This window comes from Phyllostomus hastatus, unplaced genomic scaffold, assembly GCF_019186645.2.
Source record: "Phyllostomus hastatus isolate PE091 unplaced genomic scaffold, TTU_PhHast_1.1 phas_contig_210, whole genome shotgun sequence".
NCBI classification, from domain to species: Eukaryota; Metazoa; Chordata; class Mammalia; order Chiroptera; family Phyllostomidae; genus Phyllostomus; species Phyllostomus hastatus.
In genome coordinates this window covers 4479982-4506952 of record NW_025333737.1, presented here as the reverse complement: position 1 = coordinate 4506952, position 26971 = coordinate 4479982, and the positions used below count along the sequence as shown (strand labels likewise).

The 26971-nt window shown below is 54.3% G+C and overlaps 2 protein-coding genes and 1 pseudogene across 2 annotated transcripts in view; 2 read left to right on the top strand and 1 right to left on the bottom strand.

The window, feature by feature from the left end:
* The first annotated feature begins 10432 nt into the window (after nucleotides 1-10432).
* On the top strand, nucleotides 10433-10587 carry LOC123817127 (annotated as a pseudogene).
* A 3670-nt stretch (nucleotides 10588-14257) lies between these two features.
* LGALS9 (galectin 9) lies at nucleotides 14258-16679 on the top strand. The gene is made up of 3 exons (XM_045836630.1): nucleotides 14258-14382; nucleotides 14518-14680; nucleotides 16394-16679. The coding sequence occupies exons 1-3, from the start codon at nucleotides 14327-14329 to the stop codon at nucleotides 16538-16540; spliced, it is 366 nt and encodes a 121-aa protein (XP_045692586.1). The 5' UTR covers nucleotides 14258-14326; the 3' UTR covers nucleotides 16541-16679.
* A 1844-nt stretch (nucleotides 16680-18523) lies between these two features.
* The window catches only part of NOS2 (nitric oxide synthase 2), a 30756-nt gene continuing 22308 nt past the window's right edge, over nucleotides 18524-26971 (bottom strand). The window contains exons 20-26 of the mRNA XM_045836628.1: nucleotides 25034-25197; nucleotides 23811-24018; nucleotides 21928-22015; nucleotides 21368-21489; nucleotides 20894-21042; nucleotides 19718-19912; nucleotides 18524-19106 (exon numbers count right to left, since the gene is read on the bottom strand). Coding sequence (XP_045692584.1) covers nucleotides 18990-19106; nucleotides 19718-19912; nucleotides 20894-21042; nucleotides 21368-21489; nucleotides 21928-22015; nucleotides 23811-24018; nucleotides 25034-25197 — 1043 coding nt within the window. The 3' untranslated portion in view covers nucleotides 18524-18989. The remainder of the gene's footprint in view (nucleotides 19107-19717; nucleotides 19913-20893; nucleotides 21043-21367; nucleotides 21490-21927; nucleotides 22016-23810; nucleotides 24019-25033; nucleotides 25198-26971) is intronic.

The following is a 26971-nucleotide window of genomic DNA, read 5'->3' as shown; positions in this document are numbered from 1 at the left end:
GCAGCCGGACTTAGGCTCTTTGGAAGGAACATCTGACAGGAAGCTTGGTAACAGAGTTGCAGCCAGGAAGCTGCCCCGGGCTTCTGACATGGGCCAAGGGCTGGGCCAGAGGCTGTGAGGGCCAGGGCAGGGCCAGGAAGCCAGAGGGCAGGGCAGGTCATCAGTGGGAGGAGGTGGAAGGCAGGGTCGGACCCAGAGGAGAACTTGTTGGTGGTTCCACTGTGGGTCCCACAGTGTTAGGGGTAGGCGGTGCTGGGGAAAGTGGCTCAGTGTGTAGGGTCTGCCAGCCCCTGGGCCAGTGCAGGGGGACCCAGGTCTTGTGCACATGATGCCAACTCACCCTGCTACTCCATCAAGAACCCAGGGCCTCAGGAACCAGGGCAGAGGCTCAAACCATAGTCCCAAACCCAGGAGGACCTACCTCACCTGGCAGCTGGTTTAAAATGAGGAATCTCAGGTCCCACCACCCACCTGAATCAGTCTGCATTGGAGAGACATCCCAGGCGGTTAGCGTGCAGGTTAGGTTGGGAGAGGCACTAGGCTAGGTGACCTTGTCCTTGGCCACCATTGTGCCAAGCACCACGAGGACACTGCAGTTTGGTGTGTCCCCTCTTCCCCCACCACCCTATCTGAGTAGGGGGCCAGCAAATCAAGGAAACACAGGCCAAACCCCTGTGGGGGCCAGACTTCACTGGACCCTCATTCACTCCTGGCTGAGTGCCTTCCTCATTCCCACTGGGACAAGGACACATGGCACAGTCCCTGGAGAAGACTTCCCCATGGAGGACGTGTGTCCTTCACACACTGTGAATGCCTTGACCTCACCTGCTTTGTCATCCAGGGGCCCAATCACATTGACCAAAGTTTCATGAAACAACGGGTCCCAGAGCAAAAATGCAGCGGTGTTGTCAGAAGGCCAGTGTCAGTGTCTCTGCTAAAGAGCTGGCATCCTGTGCAGGATCACCCACCCCACCCCCCCGTCGCCCCCCGTGGGAGGTACCTTCTGTGTGAGGCTGGGCTGAGCCCAGTGCTCCCACCCCCATCACGGGTTCCCAGACTTGCACCCCATGTGCAGCTCTTGAATGTGTTTCAGGAAGCAGCAGGGCCAAGCTGGGCCACCACCAGTGCCCAGCTCTACATAACTCAGGGCTGTTTCCTTATGACACACACACACTCACACACACAACGTGGTTAAAATAAAATGCATTTCATGTAAATATCTCCATCACGGAGTCTTACAGGGAGGACCTAAATGGCCCTCAGGGGCTGACCAGACTTTTACTCTTTTGGTTTTTTTTTTAAATATGAAAGCTTGAAAACCTTGCCCTGAAAAGGATGGGGCTACATACAGAGTGGTGCGATAGCTCCTCCTGGTGGTCCCTCACAGTGGTGGAATCAGGGAAAAATCCATCCTCACTCACTGGCCAGGCCTGGCATTGCTGGTTTACTCTCCACATACCAAGGGCACCCCAGTATTCCATTATCTGGGGAAAGGTAGGCTCCAAGGAGACAAGTGGTTGCACTCAGTCCAGGCTGCCACTTGGTAACAAGTCAAGCAAAGGGGGAGGGAGGTGGACAAATAAGATGTGAGGCTGGGGATATAATTTCCCACCATCTCCCTGTGGCCTCAGAGAATAGAGAATTGGGACCGTCCTGAAATTCGGTGGCAGCAGCTTTAACTTCCGTGGGCTGTTGGAGCTCTGGGATCCCCAGGCTTCCCTGCTGCCCCATGCTCTTTCACCTTGGAGGGAAATACAGCCCCGAAAATATCTTCATGATAGCGCTTCTGGTTCTTCAGGGGAAAACAGAAAGCAGGTGTCAGTTCTGCTGGTGCAGCCACCTCTCACTCATCGGGTCCAGGCTGGAACCAGAGCCCTGGGGTCTCCCAGCTTCCCCACCACACCTACACTGCTGAGCCATCTGCCTTCCCCACGGCCATGCTTAGACTGCACTTGATTCTGACTAAGACTCTGTAACCCCCACCGCCGCCTGCTCTGCCGTGGACCACCTGAATGTCTCTCCAAGCTTTAGGATGCACAGAGTAGCCTGCCTAGTGCTTATGCCACAAGATGCTCCTTGTTGGTGTGGTTCCACCGTGTGTCCTCCTGTGCCGGGGTTTAGGATGTGGTGGGGGAAGTGGCTTTCCCATGCCCTGGACCTGCATCCCTAGCCCACACACCAGGTGTCATACCTCAAGCTGGGAGAAATGGTCCTCCATGTGCTCCTCACTCAGGCTCACTTGGCAGCCACCAGGGGTTTCAGTGTGTCTCACACATCAGGGCCCCTGTGCATGTCCCCAAGACACAGAGGTGGCCATGTACCTCACTGCCAGCTGCTGCTGAAGGATGTCTTGATCGTGACATGAAACCAGAGGGGATGGTGAGTCCTGGCTGCTGCGGTCCAGCCGCAGCTAGGTGCACGGGTTCCTGAAAGGTGGGTAAGGCCTCGACGATGGGAGACAGACGACAACACGCCTCAGAGGACAGTGATGCTCTGTTCCGTTTATTGCAAGTACAAGCAGGTGTTTATACTTTCATTTTGGTAGTGATTAACATTTGTGATGAGGTGAAGCAGGAAAACATTAATACAAAGGTAACCAGGAAAAATACAAAAGTTTCCATAGATTCAATTATATTAAACAAAGATTGTTTTGACCAGGAGAGCCATAAATTAGACAATTAGAAATAGCTGTACGTACAGAGTTTCAATGTCTTTTTGTTTATTAAAGTTCTCAGAATTTGTCATCTGATGCCCTGGTAACTGTTTCTATGTGCTTAATTTATAATAGTTAACCAGGTTTTCTTATTTCTTTGCCTGTCTAATTCTACTTGATATATATTCCTATTCAAGGTAAAGGTGGGGCTGTTACTCCAACAACTTTTAGACGTGCAGGGGCTATTTCATTAGAGAGGATTTTATTCTCTGGTCAAGAAATTATTTTATACAACTTCATTGGAATTATGCGAATCAATAAACCTGAGATACAGGTATCTAACAATCCCACCATCTTTTAATCACCAAAACAAACATGTAAGGAGAGATAAACAGGAAATCCAGCTACAGTAAACCCTTTTTGTTCCTTAGGTAATAAACACCAGGGAGGTCTGCTTCGAGCTAGCCTTTCCATGAAATTTAGACTATTATAAGGCACTTGGATTCCATCCTTATTGACCATTCTAATGCCACCCTCATTATATGCTCCTGTATAAGGTAATGGGGGATCTGGAACCCTCTGGAGACTATTGGCTCCCCTTGGGGGATACCATAATTTGTCAATAATCCAATATGCTACCCAGGGTTATCCTTGGGCTGTGGGTAGGGGTCTATATAATTTTTTCTTGTTTTCTAGAAAGACTCTGTATCTATGGGTAAGGAACAGGTGTGGGAAAGTCCGACAATAATTCAACCTATTGTAACTGATTCATGAATTCTTTTATGGGAACAATCGGGGATAATTTCTTACTCAGGTTTATAAACACCTTATTTAAAACAATCTGGGCATGATTCAATAGTCTAGGGAGAACGAGTTGTCCCTTCAGAATTTCCCTCAAAGTTAATCGTTGACTCACTTCGAGACCTTTTTTTTCCTCATGGCCTATTCTTATGGGAATCAGGGTACAAAGTAAGACCAGGATTAATATTAGCAAGGAAATTATTAAAAGCAATCCCCCAAAAATTACCACCCCCATTTGTATGCCACACTCTCTTCCAGGAAGATGGATTCCTTGAATTTTCTCTTTCCATGTTCAGACCTTGTCAAAAAACATGGTTGGAAGAGGGCGTGACACGCCCTGTGGCACGAGGGATGGTGGACAAAGTTTGCAGCGAGGCCTGCTGGCCATGGGGAGGTGGTGAGGGGGTGCCATGGGCTGCAGAGTGAGCACCCTCCCCGCCAGGACTCTGCACAGGGACCAGGCTGAGCATGAGGACCTGTCCTGGCACCCTGCCCAGCCCAGGCCTAGGCTGGGGAGAGGAATGCCAGTCACAGATTTACCCTCTTGAAGCCAACAGTCCAGTGGGGCTCCCGGATGTATTCTGGATTCACATGCTTCAAACAGGCATCCATGAAGCTACTTGCCCTGCCCAGGGCCCTGAGGCCCACCTGCCTACATTACTGAAAAGAGATTCTCTCACTGCGGGTGGTCTATAGGACCTCCACTGTAATGCAGAGTAGGGCACAGGGCCCTGGGCACCCCAGTGACATGGAAGTCCAGGAGTCCACTGGGGCTCCCCGTCACCCCAGCCTTGGGCATGGAGCACTGGCTCTGGGAGGAGCCCTGAGAGGACCCGTTCTTAAGGGAGGGGCCAGGAGCCTGACCTGACTCCCCAGGCTGCTGGGCAAAGAGCCCTGGGGCAGAACAGCCCAGCAGTGGGCTGGTGGCTGGAGGAGTGGGTGCCCTCCAGCCTTGCTGTGGTGGAGCACAAAGCCGGCCTGGACAGCCTCTCCCTGGGACAGCTCTCAAGGGCCTTTAGCCCTTCAGCAGGCTGGGCCATGGGGGTTGCTACTATGAACATTTTTCTGCATCCGTCCACCTCAAACGGCACCTGAAATGGCACCTGTGTACAATTTCCTCAGGACTCAATTGAATCCCACCTGAGGGAACCACGGTTATCCTGCGCAGGGCAATAGGCAAGGGCAATTGGCTTCATCCCTGTGGAGATGAGTTTCCTGGCTCAGCTCGGCTGTGTTTGTCTTCAGGGGTGTTTCCCCTCCTGCACCTTTCAGAAGCCCGAGATCTCTATGCTGTGTGGAGTCGCCAGTGGGTTCCTAGAAATGTACTAACCTTCTGTGTAATTTCTGAAATGAAAAGAGGTTCCTTGTTGCCCTGTTTGCTGCTGGGTCGGCCAAGTGTGTTGGAATTATTTCCTGCATTAAGCCTTTCACTAGCTTGAGGATTTCCCCATTCTAGTAGGATGGGCTTCTACCCACCCTGAACAGGTGGCACAAACACTAGCAAATATTTCTCCTCTGGACCCTTGGCATCTAAGTAAAGTGTATCTGCCAGTCCTCCAGTGGGCGTTGTGCTGGGTGTTGTTTCCCTGGTTTCTTCGGATGGGGATGTGTCATGGGGGTTGTTCTTTCCACACAACACACATCTAGCGATTACTGTTTGTATGGCTTCAGAATTCCAGGACCTGGGAGCCACTGCTTAATATACACAGTTGATGAGTCCCTTCCACTGTGAGTGGCCTCAGGCGACTTCACGACAGGCTCTACTAAATGTTCAGGATGTGGTATAACCCCTTTCTCATTCTTTCTCCAACCACTGTCAGCTTCTTCTTCATCAAACCCCAGCTCTCAGCTCTCTCTAGGTCTGCAGGCGAATATTGAGAGTCAAGTTGTGACAAGTCCGGAACAGCTACCAAAGCCACTGTCCAGGTCCCTTTGGCAGCCTCTTTCTCTGCCGTGCAGGCAGATTGCCTCCTCCAGGTGCTTCAGCATCCTCTTCCTGATGCCCCAGGTGGAGTGTCACTGCCACCTCCAAAGGCACCTGAACAACCTCTAATAATTTTAAAATTTCTGCTGAATGCCTTTCCCCGCTTTTATTGGAAGTTAACAGTTCTTCTTCCTTCCAGAAGGAACCATGTGATTGCAACATCAGGAAAGCTTACATTGAGTCCATATACCTATTCACTCTCCTTTCACACAACACTCCCAGTGCCCCCGTCAGTGTAATCAGTTCGGTTTTCTGAGCAGAGGCTCCCAGTGGCAAGGCCTGGGCCTCCACTGCTCCCTGAACAGTCACAAATGAGTACACAGCGTCTCTGTCTCCTTTGCCCATGGAGCTGCTTCCATCTGCACTGAGAGGCCAGTCTGCTTCTCCTGAGGGATGTTCCTGTCAACCAGTTCTGCTGGAATTCACTTCATCAGTTATCTCAGCACAGTCATGTGTCAGTGCAGCCAAGTCAGGCTCCGGGACAAGAGAGGCAGGGTTTGCCTGACAGTTTTGAGGGAGACGTTGGGGTGTCCGGTAGAAATGCTGGGTCCTGCCCAGTCTCCCAGCAGTGAGCCACCGTTCCCTTTTGCTCCAGCAAGATCAGAACTTGACCAGATGCATAAATGGTGACAGGCTGTCCCAAGGAAAACTTTCAGCACCTGGAAGAGTTCTCAGGTGGCTGTCACAGGTCTCAAGCAGGCTGTCCTCCCCTGACACTATGATCTAGTTTCCCTGACAAGTAAGTGATGGTCTGAGAAATGTCACTAAGCCCTTGGGTGAGGACACGTGGGGCCTTTGCCAGCCTGTCCTGAACGCACACCTGAAAGGCTTCAGTAGGTTTGGAAGCCCCCAAGCTGGTGCAGGGGCCAGGTGTCCTTCAGGGACTCAAGAAGCCGGAGGTCCGTCCTTTGTCCACTCCAGAGGGATCTACTCTGTTCATTTCAGAGTTTCCCTGTTTAACAGCTCTGATGTAGAAATCAGAGCACATGCTCTGACTTGATTATAAATTTTATGTATTTATTTTTTAGAGAGAAGAGAAGAAAACAAAGACAGGGAGAGAAACATCAGTGTGTGTTTGCCTCAGAGCTCCCCCAGCTGGGGCCCTCAGCTGGAACCTGGGCATGTGTCCTGACAGCAAATTGAACTGGCAACCCTTTGGTTCACAGGCCCGAGCTCAATCCATTCAATCCAGAGGCCCGTGCTCAGACATATACCAGCCAGGGTCATGTGTATATACATTTTGTTCAACTAATCATCCTTGGATGGATACTTGTGCTGTTGCAGTCTCTCAGCTGTGCCGAATAATGTTACTGCAAACATGGTGTACGAATATTACCATCAGGCCCCTGCTTTCAATGACTTAGGGTTTATATCCAAGAGCAGAATCATGCTGGATCATGTGGTGGTAATTCTGTGCTTACATTTTTAAGGAACTCTCATGCTGTTTGGTTGCACAGGCCTCAGCCCACTGGTACCCACTAGACATGGCCTGGGGCATCACTTGGCCCATCCTACCTGTGGTGAGCCCCCCACACATGTCCCCAACTGGAGCCAATATGGTGACTGAACCAGTCTCTGTGGTTCTTCCCAGGACAGCAAGATGCACCTCAGCAGCAGTTGTCAGGGAGCTTGGGAAACACAGAGTTTATTACTGATAGGTCCTCCTGGCTACAGAGGATGGGTACAGGAGGAGAGAGAGCTTCCAGGTTCTGGAGTTCTGCCTTCTCTGGGGCCCAAGGGAGGGGTGCGTAGGTTAGAATTAGGGTGCAAGAACAGAAAGTGGGGTCATTCCTGTGGTCAGTTATCTAGGTTACCCAAGGCTTTCAAAAGAGAACTGATGTGTGGGAACCCCTGGATGCTTATCTAACTGTTTAGCTGGAAGCTGTTACATGGCTGGCAACATGGTATTTGAGATGCATATCTTTGAGATGGGTGCCTTCATGTCAGGCACGTACATTACAAAACATAAAGCTAACACCAGGCGCTTACACTACAGGTTTCTTTGGGGGGTGTGTGTGTGTGTGTGTGTGTGTGTGACCAGAAAATGTTTCATCCTGCTTGCAGTAGCCTTCTGTTAATTGAACAAAATCGTGTTAGATTCTTTGTTTCTGCCATTTAAACATGGTCACACAATCCTATTCTGAAAGACGTGTTCATTAAAAAGAAAGCAAAAATAAAAATTGATGAACTTATTACCAGATTTGTCCTGTAAAGGGGAACAACAGGGTGGAGAAGGAAGGGGTTCCTTTCAAGCTTTCTCACCACGGTCACATATTCTCCTTAAAAGGGAGGGACTGCAAAACACAGGTGAAATTACCCAAACAGACATATTCACGAAACGGAACTGGACAGAACCATCAGCAACGTGGCCAACAGCGCTGAGACCACACTGAGGGGCCAGGCTCCCTAGAGCAGTGCCCCACGCCCCCTCCCAGAGTCCCGTTAGGACTCCCACAGGCTCTGTGCTCAGACGGAATTCAAACTCCCGCTGAACTCAACTTTTCCTCAAACCCACGGGCATCTCCCCTGTCCTCCCCCATGGCCCCTGAGCGCCCACAGCCAGGGATCTGACCTGTGGAAAAGGGCCAAGGCTGTGAGGGGTGGGACCCACACCAGCCTCACAACCTCCCCCTCACACACTACAGTGTATACAATGCATAATAATTATGTGTTGCACATGCACTGTGAGTGCTGACCTGCTGCAAAGTGTGACTTCGGAAAGAACAACGCACGCAATGGGACACAACACTGACCTCCCCCAGGTGACTTCTCATGGTTCTTGTGCCACATTCCAAGCCCCTCTAGTCCCTCCTCCAAGGGGAAATACTAGGTCCTCCAGGGGGTCTTGGACCCACCTCTGAGTGTCACTTAGTTCCAGCTGGGTCAGGCCCAGTTCTCCTTTTCCTCCCTGACAGCAGCCAGGACCCTGCAAGCACTGAAGACCCAGCTGCTGGCTGAAGTGAAGACATTCGTTCCATTTCAAGACCTGAGCCCAAGAGATGGTCATCAGTGGTCAGGCTGGGTCCCGACCAAAGGGAAGACAGAGGGAAAGAAACAGTGGGTCAACGGGAAGAGAGGGGGAAAGGGAGGAGAACAGAGAGAGGTGGGCATGCAGAGGATCTGTGCAGGGCAGGCTGGAGAAGGTGGGGCCGCTTGAGGGGACCCGGGTCAGAGGGGCTCTGAGAACCAGGGGAAGAGTCTGTGGCACAATGGAGACAGGAAGGAGCCCATCCCCTTCCCCTGCCCCCCTCACTGGAGGGGGCCTTCAGGACCCCTTCCCAAGGGCTGGATGCAAATCTCTACACTACAACAGCCTCTTGAGGAGTGAGCTCTCCCAAACCAAAGCAGGAAGTCTGATCCCAGCCCAGGGCTCCATGGCACTACATTTTTCATAGCAGCCCCTGCATCCCCTCCCCCCATTTAAATGCCCACCAACAGTGCAAAGGGCTCTTCCTCCACATCCTCCTCAACACTTGTCACTTCCTGGTTTTTGGGTAGTGGCCATCCTCAAGGGTGAGGAGTGGCAGACAGTTTGAACAGCTCATTCAATGTACACTGCAGAGAACTGAGAGCATTGGGTCAGGGTCTGGGATTTTGAATAACAGAGTCTGAGAAGGAACTTTGCCTAGGGCTGCCCCTTTCCTCCTTAAGATTGGAACTGCATACTAGTAATAAGTCACAGGGACTGCATGATGATGACGTCACTGTGCTGAGGTTGACTGGCCCTGGCACTGCACCTGGGAGATGCCGCCACCCAGTGTCTCAGTTAGGCCGAGAACGCCCCACCCTGCAGACCTGGGGCAGGGGCTCTGAGGCTCTCCTTGTCAGTTGGACTCCCTGTGAGTCACCTCCAAAGCAGCTGTGATGCCTCGTGCTTGTCTGCTAGAACTCTAGCAGTCCCTGTTCTCCCCGGGACACCTGGGCCTCGGGAGTTTTGGGGTTTCTTCCAGAATACCTTATTAAGAAAGTGTTTACAGAGATAAAATGCCCAGATCCTAGAGTGTTGGATGAGGTGAACAGCTGTGGGACCAGCATCCAGGTCAAGTTCCAGAGCATTTCCAGATCCCAGATGTCTTCCTGCCCTCCCAGGGTCCTTGTTCCACTCTGAGGTCCTCTGACATTTCCTGTGTCCCAGCTCCTTTGTATTGCTGGGGCCGCTGCATTGTGTGACACCAAAATGTGTTCCTTTCTCCTCTGTTCTTGCGCATCTGTGTTCTTTCCAATTTGGAGCCATGGTGAGTAACGCTGCTGTGGACATGGGGTATGTTCTCACTGCTGTTGAGTTGTTTTCTGAAGTTGTATTGTTTCACAGTTTGATCTGCACGGAATGAGAATTCCACGTGTTCCATATCCCACTAAACAATGACGCTGTCCCCATAGTTTCTGGTGCTGCAGAGGATTGCAAATAATTTGTCTTCCTTTCCCTCCTTTCTGGTTCAGTAGTGGTGTCTCCCCCTCAAGTCGGTTCAATTCAAGTTGGTTCAATTAAGTCGATTAGAATATAACCCACGAGAGTGAAGGATGGGCTGAGGGGATGCCACAGCCTCTCCAAGAAGCCAGTCTTTGCAAGCTCTGGTGCATCTAGACAAGGTTCAGAAAGAAGAGAGGTGCAGACATATGCATGACCCTGGGGCACCTTCTACCCACTTGGCGCCTAGGTGACCCTTATCTGCTCATTCAGGCTTGACCGGTAGCACACTGGTTTCCTGTCTAGCACATTTCAGGGACCTGCTGGACTTCAGGTAAGTTTTAAGTCTCGGCTCTTCACCTCTCTTCCCCAATGCTACTAGTCCCTGTTCAACCATTTTTTCCCTCAATGCTGAAGCCATTCAAAGGTAGTTTATTTAATGTATCATCCTGACCTCCATGTCACTTGGAATGTTCCACTGTGTCCAAGACTTCTCATCTCTCTATTCTAAAGCCCAGAAAGAGACAGGACACAAGAGTCTCTCTTTCTCTACCGTTATGGTCCATGCCACTGATTCTTCTTCGCCATGTCTGCTCACGAGACTTTGAGGATCAAGAGGTTCCTGGTGAAGAAACAACAGCTGAATTGGCCCATTCCCCAGCGGGCTTGGATGAAAACTCATATAAACCCAGGTACAGGTCCCAGAAGAGACACTGGGGAGGAACCAAACTGGGTGTGTGAGGACTGGCACATCAGACATGGCTCTGTATTTATGTTCCGTCAGGCTTGTCTGCCTCTTGAAATCACTAAAAGGTCACTACTATGCAGATAGCTGGGTTTTTAAATTGGGAAATTATTGGAAAAATGACTTTTCTCTGTGATTTTTTGGCAATAGTGAGTAGGTTCATTAATAAATGTGAGGCCATTTAAAACCAGGGAGAGAGGAGAGGAGAGGGAGGAGAGAAGAGAGGTGAGCTCCCCACGCAGGAACTAGAAGCCCCCAGGGCAGCACTACACCAGGGAAGTCATAGCCTCCGTGTGAGGGTTTCTATTGGTAAACACTTGTTTACCTGATGATGTGTTTATGTGAGGAGTAGAATTTGAAGGTTCTGGGGTGGGAGTACTTACTCTCCTGTTCCTGATTTCTTCACACACCCCTGCTTCCCCAGAACCCTTCCCTTCTCTTTCTCTAGACCCATTTCCTCTTGTTCCTGGCTCCTCCCCACTGAATTATTGCCAAATTGATTTGATTTCTATATCTCTGATGACTCTCCCTAGTGCAGAGCACTGCCTGGCTGGTGTGAGGAGTAGCCGTGAACACAGAGGGGGTGGAGAGATGAGCTTCAGCAGCGTCCAGCCTCTCTCCCTGACCTCAGTGAGTTTCCAGGCTGTGGGCATGGGCCGTGCTGCCAGGCCAAGCTTCTGCCTCTCCAGGGTTGCACCCGTGGTTTCTGAGGACACCGCACTTGGGTGGCAGGGGAGGAGGGGGCTTCCCAAGGAGAACACAGAAGGGCCGAAGGGCCAGGTGGGGGAGTGCTGATCCGAGCATTGGACAAATGCTGACTGAGCTCCCAGTGGGTGCCTGTCCTGTCCTCCTGCTGAGGGGAAGGAGGGCAGAGGTCATCACCAGGAGACTGATGGTTTGTGGGAATGAAAGGGGAAGTACACAGGGCATCTGGGAGGATGAGAGCCCAGCATGGCCCCCTTCCTCTGGAGGCAGCCTCCCTGGGGTCAGCCATCTACTGGCTGGGAAATAGGTGATCACAACCAAGCTACTTTTCCCTCTCTGGGCCTCAGTTTCCACATCTGTGAAATAGGGAGAATCCTTGCACCATGTCCAGAATCAGTCTGCGGGGTCAGTGAGGTGCACTCTAGGGTGCTAGAACAGAGCCCCTCACACTGTGGGTGATCTCACGGGTTTAGTCTGAGGAGGGGTGTGGGGGCGGCAGGGAAGACCCCTGAGGGGTCTGCTCCCTGCAGGGTGAGTGCACAAGCAGGGGCAGCTCAGGGGGGGCTGCAGGGGGCCCTCTGGGGAGTGAGGGAGCAGTGGGGACGTCCCTGCAGTGTGGGACGCACAGGGCTGGTTTGCACCTTTGTGGCAGGTGTGTGGGCCCTGTGTGCAGGTGGCTTTGTTCAGACCCTCTGAGCTTTATGACCCCCATGGCATTCATGGGGAAACTGAGGCTCAGGGACATTGAGGCCACTTGCCAACTGTGCCCGGATGGTAAGTGGCAGAGAAGGGAGGTGCCTGTATTTACCTCCAGAGAGGGAGGTGCCCACAGGGAGCAGCAGTAATGGGGGGAGGCAGGCAAGTGGCAGCCCCAGGCCCAGGAGGCCTGTGAGGTCACCCTGTGCTGGTCCCCACCCCACAGTGTCCAAACAAGCCTCTCCCAGCCTTGTTTCTGACAGGCAGGGGAGCTGGACTGACAGAGCCCTTCTGGGTGGGGGCATTGGATAGGTGGGTGGGCAGCAGCAGAGTGCTGGGGGCTGAAGCTGTTGCGGGGATTGCTGCCTGGGCTTTACACTGCAGCCACCTCAGCAGGGCCCCTGGCATGGCCTGCTTCCCCTCCCCCTCCCCCCCCACCGCCCTGCCCGCAGTCACTGGCCCCTGGGCTCTCCTTGGTGGTGGAACTGGAGAAAGCTGAGCCAGGCCTGCTTAGTGCTCTGGGGGGCTGCAGGGTCAGCATGTGTGACCTCAGGCTCCTTTCCTGTCTGATGGGGGATCCCAGGGCTCCTCCCAGGCCCTGAGGTATTCTTATCCTAGTGACTGGTTTTTACTTTTCAATCTCCTGACTCACAGTTTTTCAAATCTGAAGGAAAATCCTACATGAGCAGTTAAAACAGAGCCTTGCAGTCCAGACAGAAATGAGGATGGGTGTCACCCCCACAGCCCCAGGAGCATCCGTCCACCCCACATGGTCTCCCCTTCTGGTGTCCCCCTCCCTCCCAGCAGTCAGGACTGACCTTCTTCTTCCAAAGTGTGCTGTGCGGTCACGGGGCCTGGCCATTCTGCTGAAGAGCTGACCACCATGAGGGCCTCTCCCCCCCATACCTGCCCCCCCACCAGCCCCATGTGGCCCAGCCTCCTGAGGGGCTAGGATGGAAGCTGGGGCACAAGCAGCACAGGACTGGCCGTCTTGGCCGGGGAAGCACTGAGTGAGCCTGGAGGGAGGACGTTCTGTGTCTCATCCTGAGAAGCAGCTGTGTGGTGGTCAAATTAGAAGCATGGCTGCCAGCACTCAAACCCCAGTCCATTTCTGACCAGATGTGTGGCTTTGAGCTGTTCCCAAACCTTTCTGTGCCTCAGAGTCCTCATCTGTGGAGGTGGCGCTAACAATGGCCAGGGTTGTTGAGAGCATAACCAGGGAACAGATGGGGAAATTGGCCACGAGAAGTGCTCCAACCCTTGGGCAGCAGCACCCTTTTGCTGAAAGCCGCTCACTGCCTGGGGACTGAGTCCCTTCTGCCTGCTGTGGCCGGGTGCCTGCTGAGGACACTGGGCCCCTGGAAGCAGGCTGCCTACCCCTGGCCTGTAGGGCCTGGCCCTGTCTCCTGACTTCCAGGCAGGGCCCTCGGGACCAGCAGGAAAACTGGTCTTTCTGTGACTGAGAGGCGGGGTGCAGTGTCCCCAGCATCTGGGGCTGAGGCCCTGCATGCTCACATCCCTGGGATGTGACTGCTGGTCACAGACTGAAGTTGCTGCTTCTCTTCCTCCCGCTGCTACAAGTCAGACAGGGCCCTGGAGGTATCTGAGCTGCCTGTGGAGGGCCCAGGCCAGGTGGCCATGGTGGGGTCTGGGACTATAGCAGGAAGTTCCACCCAGGCCGCCATGAGAGGGGGTGAAGGGAGGGCCCAGGGGCTGATGCTTCATGTCGGAGCACCCCCTCAGAGTGTGTGGGGCCTGGGTGTGGGCGCACCCCCACACCAAGTGTCCTGGGCTCTTTTCAACAGAACCCTGTGATCCCCCCTGTGATGTAGCCCAGCCCCACCTACGTGAGTGATTTCTCAGGGAGGGTGGAGGGTTGGTGTGTGCTGGGCAGCGGGGGAGGGGAAGGGCGGCTCCCAGAATGAGGAGCAGTCCTTGGGGAAGCTGGAGTCCAGCACCCAAGTGAATGAGAAGCCGCTGAAAGGAGCTTTCACCTTCAACAGTGTCCCTTCATCAGGAGCACATTACGTGACTGTCCCTCCTCAGCCCCAGTGTCCCCTGTGTCTGGCCAAAGTCCTTCTCATGACAGTTTCAGCCCATGAATTAGTCTGAGGAACTGTGGAAAGTTTCCCTTTGAATTTACAACCAAGTAAAGGCATCACGATTCTTTCTTGAAGAGATATGACTCCCAGGCAGAGTTGTCAGTGGACAGTCCAATTCATGGAAGTTGGCAGGAGGTTCCCTCTCCAGTGGTCGCTGCTCTGGTTGCCTCTGGCTGACCTTCTCCTCTTCCCCCAACAACTGATACCTTACTTCACTGCCATCCCCGGTGGGATGTGCCCCTGCAAGAGCATCACCGTGTCAGGCACCGTCCTGCCCAGCGCTGAGAGGTAAGCCTGGTCTCCTGGGGAAGAGAGCTACCCCGAGCTCATTCTTGCCTTCCCCCTGGCTCTGGGCAGGCTGGGGAGGGGCAGGGCCCAGAGCTCAGTGGGCAGAGGAGACTCATGTGAGCTGCCGGCCCCCAGGTTCCACATCAACCTGCGCTCTGGGAGTGACATCGCCTTCCACCTGAACCCCCGTTTTGACCAGAACACCGTGATTGGAAACACGCAGATCAACGGCTCCTGGGGACCTGAGCAGTACTCCATATCCAAGACAATGCCCTTCTCCAGAGGCCAGAGCTTCTTGGTAGGTGCCCCAGCCTGGAGCTCTGAGGGGCTCCGAGGGGCAAGTGAGGCGGGAGGTGGAGGTGTCTGTGGGCCCAGGGAAGCGGGTGGTAGCTGAGGCCTCTGGGGTGAAGGCTGGCCCCGGTGAAGACAATGTGGTCACCAGATATTTGTTGTGGTCTTAGAATTACTGTCCCCCATAAAGAGGTGGTGTTATCTGCTGTTTACAGGTAGGAAACAACTCAGGTGCAGGGTTCTCGCCTGAGGTCACACAGTCAATAAGAGCAGGATCAAACCTGAGAATGAGGTGTCATTCATTTCTTTATTCACTCACACACTCACTCATTCATGGCTCATCAGCTCTGTTGTCAAGGCCACTTAGTGCAGCGAGTGCTCCAGGTGTTGCGGGAGGGGGAGACAGCCTTGAAGCCAGCAGTCCAGGTCTTGCCCCCGAAGTTTACAGTGGAGGTGGGGGAGAATCACGGCAGGTCACCACAGGTGCTTCACTGACAGCAAAAGAGCCTGCTGCGGTAGAGTGAGGCCTGGGGAGGGGCCACACCCCCTGAGATGGAGACAGCTCTCAGAGGCCACAGTGCAGTGGAGACCTCAGGGACAGAAGGAGACGCCCACAAGGATCTGAGGGGTGCATTCCTGGAGATGTGGGAGAGGGCACCTGTTGCTGCAAAAGTGAGGTCACAGGCATGGACTGTGCAGGAATGGGGAGTCGGGGGGGCTGGAGGCCGGGATCGCACAGCAGGGGTTCCCAACCCCAAGGACAGAATCAAATCACCCAGAGAGCCTGACAAGGAAAAACCCAGGCCTGGCCCAGCCCCGGGCCAAGCAGGGAGGAGCCTGGGCATCTGTGTTTTACATAGACCCTGACACTCCTCCCCCAGGTGGAACATGACCCATGTGGGGCCTTGAGGGCCACAGAAAAGTATGTGGATTTGACAGAGTGAGTTGGTGTGTTTGGAGCCTGAGAGCAATCTACTTGGACTCAGAGACACTGTGTGACTGTGAGCAAGTGACTTGGCTGCTCTGAGCATCTATTTTCCATTGGAAAGATGGGGCTAATACCAACACTGACCTCAGAGACGTGAGAATGCACTGACCCCGGGTTGTGACAGGGTCAGCACAGAGCCTGGCCCACAGGATGCGTGCTGAACAAGCTAGGCATTGTGGGGGGTGATGGGGTTTTCCCAGATGTGCTCCGACCACCTGTGGAGACTGTTTGGGGTGAAAAGACAAGTTAGGAGGGGCCTCTGCAGGGGTGCCGGTCTGGGGCACTCCTGGGTGCAGGTACCAGGAACATGGGAGGCACAAGGCAGAGCTCCTGCCCCTGGAGGCTCAGGGTGCAGTGGGAGAGTGAGGATGGGGGTGGGGACAGGACCTGAGGGGCCTCCTGACTTGAGTAACAGCGGTCAGGTGGGGGCAGAAGGCAGGGAGCCCAGCTGCAGAGGGGTGAACCCTGAAGGGGCATCAGCAGGTCCCCATGTGGGCAGGTGTGTGGTTCAGCATCTGGAGGAAGGGCATTCTATGCCAGGGAACAGAGTATGTACAAGGACGGGAAGGAGAGCATGTTTGTGAAGAGTGAATCCGTATGATTGGATATGGGCATGGGGTGTGCTCAATGCATGTTAGAGGAAGGCAGGAAGAGGGGAGGAGAAGCAGCCTGCGTTTAGGTTTGCCGACTCTCCAGGTGCACCACAAATGACACGGCCATCTGTCTGTCCAGGTGAGGATCACTTGTGAGGATACTGCCTTCAAGGTGGCAGTGAACGGTCAGCACCTGTTTGACTACAACCACCGCGTGAAGGACTTGCCTGCTATCAATGTCCTAGAAGTGGCAGGTGATGTCCAGGTGACCCACGTGCACACATAGACTGGACTCTTGGTCCTGGGATCTAGGGCTAGAGCATGTCACTGTCCGGATCTGCTCATCACCTCCACCTTCCCTGTCCCTGCCCCTGCCCTTCCCAGCCCTCCAAGGATCTGGAGACACGAGGTCCCTGTGTGGCCCTGCTTCTGGCTGCAGCACCCCTGGGGTGGAGGAGGCAGCTGGCTGGGACTGCCTTCTTCAGCCTGGGCACCACCTGGGGCTCCAACTGCTCAATCCCGACATCTGAGGAAGGGGGTGGTGTGTGCAGCCTAAAGTCCCATGTTCTGTCCCTTGGGCACAAAAGGAGGGTCGTGGGCCTTCCCAAATTCCCAGCCTACCCCTTGTCTACCTTGGTTCCCATTTCCCAGCCTCCATTCAAGTCCACCTCAGGCTCAAGCCACCAGCTGGTCACTCACAAGGGAGGTGGTCTCCTCAGGTTCCTCTTTCTTCAACCTTTACCCTTTCCTTGTACCATCACCGACCCTTGCCCCTGTCCAAAAAAGTGACCCTGATTGACACCTGCTGGTCTCCACCAACAGACAGGACCTTCTTCAGCTGGAAGCCCCCCTTCTCCATTGTCCTTCATATAAAGTGAGAAAGAAATATCCCTGGTGGCCCACGTGCACGGGATGACTGTGGTTTATCAATTGTGTTTGGAGAAACTTGGGTTTCTGGAATTGGGAAGGTCCTGGCCAAGGAGGGAGCCCAGGCATACTTGGAATGGGGGCATCCTGACCCATTTCTGCTCTCAGTGGGTCCCCACAAACCCCACAAGAGTGTGGGAGAAAGCAGCCAGGCTCAGGCTCTTTGGAAGGAATGTCTGACAGGAAGCTTGGTAACAGAGTTGCAGCCAGGAAGCTGCCCCGCGCTTCTGAGATGGGCCAAGGGCTGGGCCAGAGCCTGTGAGGGTCAGGGTAGGGCCAGGAAGCCAGAGGGCAGGGCAGGTCATCAGTGGGAGGAGGTGGAAGGTGGGGTCGGACCCAGAGGAGAACTTGTTGGTGGTTCCACTGTGGGTCCCATAGTGTTAGGGGGGAGGCGGTGCTGGGGAAAGTGGCTCAGTGTGTAGGGTCTTCCAGCCCCTGGGCCAGTGCAGGGGGACCCAGGTCTTGTGCACATGATGCCAACCCACCCTGCTACTCCATCAAGAACCCAGGGCCTCAGGAACCAGGGCAGAGGCTCAAAGCAAAGTCCTGGAGCCAGGAGGACCTATCGGCCCTGGGAGCTGGTTTAAAATGAGGAGTCTTAGGTCCCACCACACACCTCAATCAGAGTCTGCATTGGAGAGACATCCCAGGCAGTTAGCGAGCAGGTTAGGCTGGGAGAGGCACTAGGCTAGGTGACCATGTCCTTGGCCACCATTGTGCCAAGCACCACCAGGACACTGCAGTTTGGTGTGTCCCCTCTTCCCCCACCACCCTATCTGAGTAGGGGGCCAGGTAGTCAAGGAAACACAGGCCAAACCCCAGCTGGGGGCCACATTTCATCGGGCCCTCACTAGCCCCTGGCTGAGTGCCTTCCTCGTTCCCACGGGGACAAGGACACACGGCTCAGTCCCTTGAGAAGCCTTCCCCATGGAGGACGTGTGTCCTTCACACACTGCCAAGGCCTTGACCGTAGCCCAACCTCACCTGCTTTGTCATCCAGGGGCCCAATCATATTGCCCAAAGTCTCATGAAGCAGCAGGTCCCGAAGCAAAATGCATGGTTTTGTCAGAGGCTGGTGTCAGTGTCTCTGCTAAAGAGCTGGCATCCTGTGCAGCATCACCCCCCTGCTGCCCCCTGTGAGGGAGGTGCCTCCTGTGTGAGGCTGTGCTGAGGCCGGTGCTCCCTTGCCCATCACGGTTTCCAGACGTGCACCCCATGTACAGCCCTTGAATGTGTTTCAAGAAGCTGCAGGGACAAGCTAGGACACCACCAGTGTCCAACTCTACATAACTCAGGGCTGTTTCCTTGTGACACACACAAGCACACATACAACGTGGTTAAAATAAAATGCATTTCATATAAATATCTCCATCAAGGAGTCTTACAGGGAGGGCTTAAATGGCCCTCAGGGGCTCACTAGTGTTTTTGTTTTTAAATACAAAGGCATAAATAACTGTACAGGAGAAGAGTAGGGCTAAATACAGACAGATGAGGCAGCGCCACCTGGTGGTCGCTCACAGTGGTGCAATCAGAAGAAGGCTCCCTCCTTCTCACCCACTGGCCAGGCCTGGCATTGCAGGTTTACTTTAAGGGACCAGGGACATCCCAATATTCCATTATCTGGGAAGGGTGGGCTCAAAGGAGACAAGAGGTTCCCTCAGTCCAGGCTGCTACTTGGTAGCCAGTCAAGCAAAGGGGGAAGGAGATGGAGAAATAAGATGTGAGGCTTGGAGATACAATTTCCCACCATCTCCCTGTGGCCTCAGAGAATGGAGAATTGGGTCCGTCATGAAATTCGGGCAGCAGCTTTAACTTCCACAGGCTGTTGGGGCTCTGGGATCACGAGGCTTCTCTGCTGCCCCATCCTCTTTCACCTTGGAGGGAAATACAGCCCCGAAGATATCTTCATGGTAGCGCTTCTGGGTCTTCAGGGGAAAACAGAAAGCAGGTGTCAGCTCTGCTGGTGCAGCACCTCTCACTCATCGGGTCCAGGCTGGAACCAGCGCCCTGTGTTCTCCCAGCTTCCCCACCACACCTACACTGCTGAGCTATCTGCCTTCCCCTCGGCCATGCTTAGACTGCACTTGACTCTGACTGAGACTCTGTAAACCCCACCGCCACCTGCTCTTCCTTGGACCACCTAAACGTCTCTCCTGGCTTCGGGATGCACAGAATAGTCTGCTTAGTGCTTTATCCCACAGGATGCTCCTGAAACGTGGGCTCTGAGCTAAATACATTTTTTGTGTGACACAGTCTCTCTGAGTCTTGAAGCATCACGATGCCCAGGAGCATGTTAGAGGCTCTGAAAGTCTTATCGTAAAGCAGCATGTTTGACTTTGTTTAACTGAACAACCAGACCGGGATGTACATCAAGCCTCTAACAGTGCATCCGGCTCTGACCTCCAGCCACCTCTAGCATTCTATTGACATCCAGGACTGTCCTGATCCTGATTCCCCTAGTTCTGACACTCCTAGACCTGGCTCCCTGTCTCATGCCCTTGACCTGTATCCCTAGCCCACACACCAGCTGCCATACCTTAAGCTGGAAGAAATAGTCCTCCACCTGTTCCTCGCTCAGGCTCAGTTTGGCTGCCACCAGCTGCTTAACTGTGTGGGCCACATCCCGGGCCATGCGCACATCCCCACAGACATAGAGGTGGCCCTGCTCCTTGTGAAGCACACGGAGGACCTGATCAGCCAGCTGCTGCTGAAGGATGTCCTGAACGTAGACCTGAAACCAGAGGAGGTGGTGAGTCCAGGCCCTTGCTGCTGGGGGCTGAGGGGACAAAGCTGGTAGTCAGACCTGGTGGCCACAGGGAGGCGGTGAGGGGGCTCGATGTGCTGCAGGGTGAACATCCTCCCTGGCAGGACTCTGCACAGGGACCTGGCTGAGCATGAGGGCATGCACTGGCACCTGCCCAGCCCAGGCCTAGGCTGGAGAGAGGAATGCCTGTCACAGCCCCACCCTGCCCTTGAGGAGCTGATGGTCCAGTGTGGCTCCCAGATGTATTCTGGATTCACGTGCTTCAAAGAGGCATCTATGAAGCCACTTGCGCTGTCCAGGGCTCTGAGGCCTACCTGCCTACACCCCAGAAAAGAGATTACCTCAGTGCGGACTGTCTGTGGGACCTCCACTGCAATGCAGAGCAAGGCATATAGCTCTGGGCTCCCCATTGCCACAGAAGTCCAGGAGTCCACTGGGGCTCCCAGTGACCCCAGCCCTGGGCATGGAGCACTGGCTCTGGGAGGAGCCCTGATAGGACAAGTTTATAAGGGAGGAGCCAAGAGTCTGTCCTGACTCTCCAGGTCATGCATGGGGCAGCAGAGCCCATTAGTGGGCTCGTGGTGGGAGCAGCAGGTGCCCTCCAGCCTTGCTGTGGTGCAGCGTACAGCCAGCCTGGACAACCTTTCCCTGGGCAGTTGTGAATCCTGGCGGGGAGGGCCTTCAGCAGGCTGGGACCAGGGGATTAACCCACCACGTGGCCCTGACGTGGCCCTGACTTGGTCCTGAACGCCTCAGAGTCTATCTCTTAGAAGAGTGAACTGAATAGTTTCATAGCTTCACAGCACTGCTCTGATAGTATAACAGCCTACATTTTAGAGCAGAGGAGATGAAAGTTCAGAGGCATGAGTGGGGTGTGGGTGCCAGGACATGCATCGTAGTATAGTCTGTACTTTTAATGCTCCCCCTCTCGTGGGGGTGCCGCATTACCTTGGGTTGGCCAGGCAGGCGAGAGTAGGCTGTGTGAACCTCATGCAGCACCCTCTTCTGGACCATCTCCAACATCTCCTCCCGATAGAGGTGGTCCTCCTCTGGGCGCCGGCACCCAAACACCAGGGTCATGCGGCCACTCTGGAGCCCTGGAAGACCCAGCAGGTTGCAGTTACAAGGGTGGCCGCCAGAGGGCAGGCGTCAAAGCCGGACAAACTGGGCACCCGGCTTGATGCTCATTTCATCTCCACAAGAATCCTATCTACTACTTTCCTTACTGTATAGCTGAGGATGCTGAGGGCCAGGGCATTCAGATCCCTTGCCCACGCAGGCTGAGGCAGACCTGGGATAGGGGCCAGGAAACGCGTGTGGGCAGTGGCACAACTCCTGCAGCCCAGTTCTACGCCCAGCCAGGTGCTGGCCACTCGGTGCCCCACCCCTCACCCTTAGGGACCCCACCCCCGCCAGCAGTACCTTTGTGTTCGATGTCATAAAGCCGCTGCTGCCAGAAACTGCGGAAGGGGGCAATGCCCGTGCCAGGCCCAATGAGGATGCAAGGCTGGGAGGGGTCCTCGGGGAGCTGGAAGCCGCTGGCACTGAAGGGGACAGAGAGAGAGGCCCCAGTCCTCAGATGCCATGGGCTGTGTGCAGGCTCAGGACAGGGGCTGAGGAGCTGGGGGTGTGGTAAGGGGCAGTAGTGTAGGGGGGCACGGAGAAGACAGTGAGCTCGAATTTGATTCCCAAGTCCTGCAGGCTGCTTTGTCTCCCCTGAACACACACACCAGCGCCTTGCGCTGGCGTCCTTTTGAGAGAGGCTGAGTCTCATTGTACTCTGGGCTCTATCTCCATCCTTGCTACAGACTTGGCCATGTTCTACAGCCAAGAGGCAGAATGGACAGGCCCAATGTGACCCCAATGCCTTCTTTGTGGGCCAAGGGGTCCAGACTGGCACCTAAACCCCAGACCCCTCCATTTCCACCCGAGACTCCTAGGGCCAGTGGCCCCACAACAGACAGCGTGGCAGGGATGCTCACCTTCGTACAAAACAGGGCACTGGATCCTGGAGCTTCAGGCTGCTAAGCCACGTGCTGCAGACACCGTGGTGCAGGGGACCCTGGCCATCTGCAAGGACAGCACAGACCTGACCAATTCGCCCCCCCAACCCGTGCGTAAACCCCCCAGTGGCGCCCCACCCCAGGATGCGACTGCTCGACCTGCCTGCTCAGACACTCAGGGCTCTAATGTGGGAGCTGTTTTCTCTTGATTCCGAGATCCACCCTCTAAATATCAGAGCTGCTGAAAGTAGAAAGGGTCTTAGTGTAGAAGCCTCTCCTTTTGCCACTGCCAAGGTTGAGTCTCAGAGGGACGGTGACTCTTACAAGGTCACTTGGGTAGCAAGAGAATCAGGCCACACCTCAGCTTCCCTGACTCAGGGACCCGCCCAGCCCACCACTCGGCTCCGATGACAGCTGCCCGAAGTGGCCCCTGAGGGTGGCCACAGGCACTGCCCCAGAGTGCCTTCCCAAATACAGCCCTTCCCGATAGGAACCCCGGGTGATGGACAACCCCCTGAGCGCTGCAGTCTGTTCTGACATCTGCGTGTGGCCCCTCCTGGGCTTGTGGAAACCCCAGCTTTTCCTGGGGTACACTCCCTTCCCAAGGGCCGAGAATTTAAAGGGGCCTCCAACCAACTTGAGAAGTCCCTTCGGTTTCCTCTGATGGAATCTCGCTCTCACAGGACGTGCCTGCCTCCCCTGTCCTGGTCTGAGGCCTGAGCCTGGGCCTGTGTGATCTCCTCCAGCAGAGCAGAGTCTCTGCCCAGTTCTTAGAACGCCATGCTTGTGCTTCTCAGGGCAGCAACAGCCCTGAGGTGGCGGGCAGCTTCCCAGCTTTGCCAGCCCAGGCAGTGCTCAGTTACCGAGGGCAAGGCAGGGGCCCAGTCCTTCCACTGGAGGAGCCAAGCCCAACTGCACAAGGATTGAGACCTTCCCGTCTACGCCAGCCCATCCCCCATCCTCTGTCTTCATCCTGTGCATCCCTTCTCAGCGCCTACTCAATGACAACTGTCTATTTTGGTGGGTGTCTCTTCATTGCACCCTCCAGACGGGAAGCTCACCAGGGTAGGGGCAATGGGGGCTATATCTCCACACCCGCCAGGGTGCCAAGTGTAGAGAAGTATGAAACAAATCCTTGTTGGGTCAGTGAGTGGAGCGATGGACAATCAAGGCAGAACCACCCCTGTACCTCGGCTGGACTATCAGGAAGACTTAGAATCACTGGGCTCCCACTAAGTAATGGGCACTTTCCACACTCGATCTCATTACATTGTCCCAACAGCAGTAGGGCTTTAAAGTGGAGTAGGGTGGTTAAGCATGTGGACTCAGGCCATGGCTGGTGTGGCTCAGTGGACTGAGCACCAGCCTGTGAACCCAAAGGTCACAGGTTTGATTCCCAGTCAGTGCCCATGCGTGGGTTGTGGGCTAGGCCCCCAGTTGGGGGTGTGTGGGAGGCAACCAATGGATATTTCTCGCCCTCTCTTTCTCTCTCCATTCCCCTCTCTCTAAAAATAAATAAAGTAAATTAAAAACACACACACAAGAATTTGGACTAAGCAGACTACCTGGGTTTGAATCTCAGTTCTCTATTTGTTCATGGTGTGACTTTGAACAAGTGGCTTAACCTCTTCATGCCTGTTTCCTCGCCTGTAAAATGCACGCAGCACCCATCTCACATGACTGCCGATGACCCACTAGCTCAGCGCCTGTTTCGGAGTAGTGTCTCGTACACACCTCCTTTGTTATGACCACTCAGGAGGGTGGGTATTTAACTGATGGGGAGGCCAAGGCTCCGCCACGGTGAACAGCTGCCCAGGAAACAGCGGAGCTGGAATGTCCCAGAGCCTCTGCCCCGGCCTTACCTCGGGTGCGGTAGGTGAGCACAGCCACGGTGAGGTGGACCTCCGTGGGTGTGCGGTCCCTGGAGGAGCTGATGGAGTAGTACCGGGGCTTCAGAACAGGGAGCTGGGAGAGCAGGAAGCTGGCAGACACCCGCAGGGACGGGAACTCCCCCAGCACCTCCAGGAACGTGGGACTGTTGGTGAACTTCCACTTGTTGTACTCCGAGGGCTGCAAGGCAAGGGCGGTGTGAGCAACTCAGGGCACCCGCCACACATCGAGGGAAGAGGCTGCCACAACCCAGTATTTATCCACTCCTTCACTCGTTCATTCCTTCCCTCCCTCAACAAACACGGTGAAGTACCTGGCGCTGTCCAGGGTGCTACTGAGTGGGAGAGAAAAGATTGGCTATTTCCTCTCCTAGAAGAACTCAGGCCAGAGAGTAGCATTCATCTAACTCGTGTGCTTAGAACTTCACTGTCAGCAACTTGTGGGCAGGAGTCAGATCTCTATTATAATCTCATTTGGGGCAGGGCTTTGGAATCACACAGACCTGAGTTCAAAAACTGGATGCTGTGACATGGTGCTTCTTTTAGAGCTGTGGGATCGTGTCCCCATTACTCAGCCTTTGTGAGCTGAGGACAGCGCCACCACTTTGTGGGGATGTTGTGTGAGTTCAATGAGAGAATGTGCGCCCTCACAAGTTAGCGCAGCACAGCCACATGGTAATGGCAACGGAGGCGGCTGGAATCGTGAAAAGGAGCAATAATGTTGGTGTAATAATAACATCCAGTGTCTTTTGCAAAGACTGGGGCCCAGAAAGTTTCAGGTGAGTTAATGCATTCTCTTATTAATTTATTAATTCATCTGCCCATCTGGCACTGTGTCCACTTAGCCAGTCATCCACCCCGTCCATCCTCTAACTCTTTCTAAGTCCTCGGCTTGTTTCAGGTTCAGGGAATACACAGACAGACAAGGCAGAGTGGCTCTCTCCCTTTAACTAATGTCTGAGGGTGTGCACTCTGGGTGCATCCTGCAGACACTCAGAAAAATCCAGTTTACGCAACACAACTGTGTCCCAGAGATAGGATGGGAGAGGGTGCCTGACTTCCCACCGGACTGTGATGTGTCTCACTTTGAGCAGCTGAGGTGGATCCCCCTTGGAGGTGAAAGACCTGCTCTGGGCTCTGGCTTCCCCTGACTCTAGGACCTGGCAACCACCTCTAGCACCAGCCCCGAACATCACCTGGCACAGGGTCTCCAGCCTCTGCCTCTCGGCCTCTACAGTGGCCAGCCGGGCCAGCTTTCGGAGCAGCAGCGGCGTTGGGGGGGTGGTGATGTCCAGGAAGTGGGTGAGGGCCTGGCTGAGTGAGCAGGGGGGCAGCCGCTTGTCTCTGACCCAGTAGCTGCCTGCAGGGGAGAGATGACACTGAAGTTCTGGCTCCAGGAATAGCAGCATGGCTCATGTGTCCCACTCACGTGCAGGAAGGTGGTGCTTGGAGATGGGGCTGCAGGGAAGGTCGATCGACAGCCCTCGAAAGGGCCCCAATGGTGACACAGTCCTGTAAACTGTGGGCCAGAGTCCAGTCCCTGGCTCACCCAGACCTGGACTTGAGCAATGTGTCCACAGGGGAATTTCAGATTCACGGTGGCTAAACCTACCACAGACTTCTGTGCACCCTAGACACTGGCTGCTCATTCAGAGAAACGCCTGTGACCGCAGTCCCTGGCACCCATCACCCCAAAGGGAGGTTGTGAGTCTCAAGGAGTCCCCAGGGCCAGTATCCAGGGTGGCCACAGTGGGGACTCTGGGGCCAGTAGATGTGGGTTCAAACTCTTGCTCCGCACTTACTAGCTGGGTGACTCAACTCTCTGAGCCTTGGGTTCCGCCTCTGTGAAACGGACATGGTAAGAAAACTTGTCTCGCTGGGTTTGTATGAGCTTTGAATGAAACAGTGCAGAGTAAGGGAGTCCCTTACACAGTGTCGGGGCTCAGGCGCTCAGTAAGTGTTAGGTAAGAATATTAGTGTGACATCGTTCCATCTAGACCCAGGGCCTGCCGAGCCACGTCCGTCTGCCTGCAGTCACGAGGACATCTCTGTCCCCTGGTGCCCAGGTTTCGGGCTCTCTCACATTCTCCTGGGCAGTGGGGTGCGAGGCCACACTTTGCCTCTCTGATGTCTGCTCTCCTATTCTGGACACTCTCTTTAGGGGGACACATTCTTGAAGGTGTCCTTATCACTGAGGAGGCTGAGGCCAGGGGGCGCGTCCTAGGGCGGGGAGGCCCGTGACTGCAGATTTCATTAGTTTCTGTCTCCCACTGCCCATCACCCTGTGTGTGCCCACCACACAGACTGAGAGCTCGCCTTAGCACAGGACGGGGTGCTCTGGACCCTCCCCAAGATGGTGTCTTCTCCCTGGTGATGATGGCCCGGAGGACCCACACAGTCCTGGCCACTTTTGGCCTGCCCCTGCTCATTGCCCAGGGAAGGTGGGAACCATTCAGACCCTTGGTTGGGTAACAGCATGAAATCAGAATGCCACAGAATGAGAAGAGGTTATATATACATTTGGGGATCCGAGGAGGCTCTCAGGGTATATTGTCTGACCTCCTAGGCAAAGGTCCATTGGCCTGTGGGAAATGACATCCCTCCACGCCTACATTTGTTTGGCACCAGGAGTTGTGGTGAAGGTTGCATCTGTATCTACTCATTTGTTCTTCAAAACAGGCCTGCAAGGAAGGCTCTACTATCTCTATTTTAGAGGCAAAGAAATAAAGCCTAGAGCGGTGGCTTGTATGCCCAAGGCCACCTTGCTGGTAAGAGTCAGATCTGGTACTCGAACCTTCAGACCTCATCGTTTCTACACTGTGTCCACATTTCTCTGTTACGTCACCAGGCAAGCCGCACACATGTGCCTGTGGTGGGGACTAATTTCCCACACGTAAAATGCTGGCATATAGCAATTGCCCGGTAAGTGCTGCCTGCTGTTGTTACTATTAGAATAATCACTGCTGTGAACATTCGTGCACATCTGCCTCCCGTACTAAGTAGTGAGCTCCCTGAGGGCAGACACCGAATCTCATTCCTTTTTTCAGCCCGGGGCATATCTGATGTGACCAGATAAAATTTTGACAGAAAAATCAATGAATCAATCAACAAAGGAACATATTCTTTTGCCAGAT

Bases quoted from the DNA above. Each gene is read 5' to 3' on its own strand.
- LGALS9 (XM_045836630.1), top strand. From the start codon at position 14,327: ATGTGCCCCTGCAAGAGCATCACCGTGTCAGGCACCGTCCTGCCCAGC. The intron at 14,383-14,517 runs GTAAGCCTGGTC...GCCGGCCCCCAG, and splicing joins GTCCTGCCCAGCGCTGAGAG to GTTCCACATCAACCTGCGCT. The intron at 14,681-16,393 runs GTAGGTGCCCCA...CTGTCTGTCCAG, and splicing joins CCAGAGGCCAGAGCTTCTTG to GTGAGGATCACTTGTGAGGA.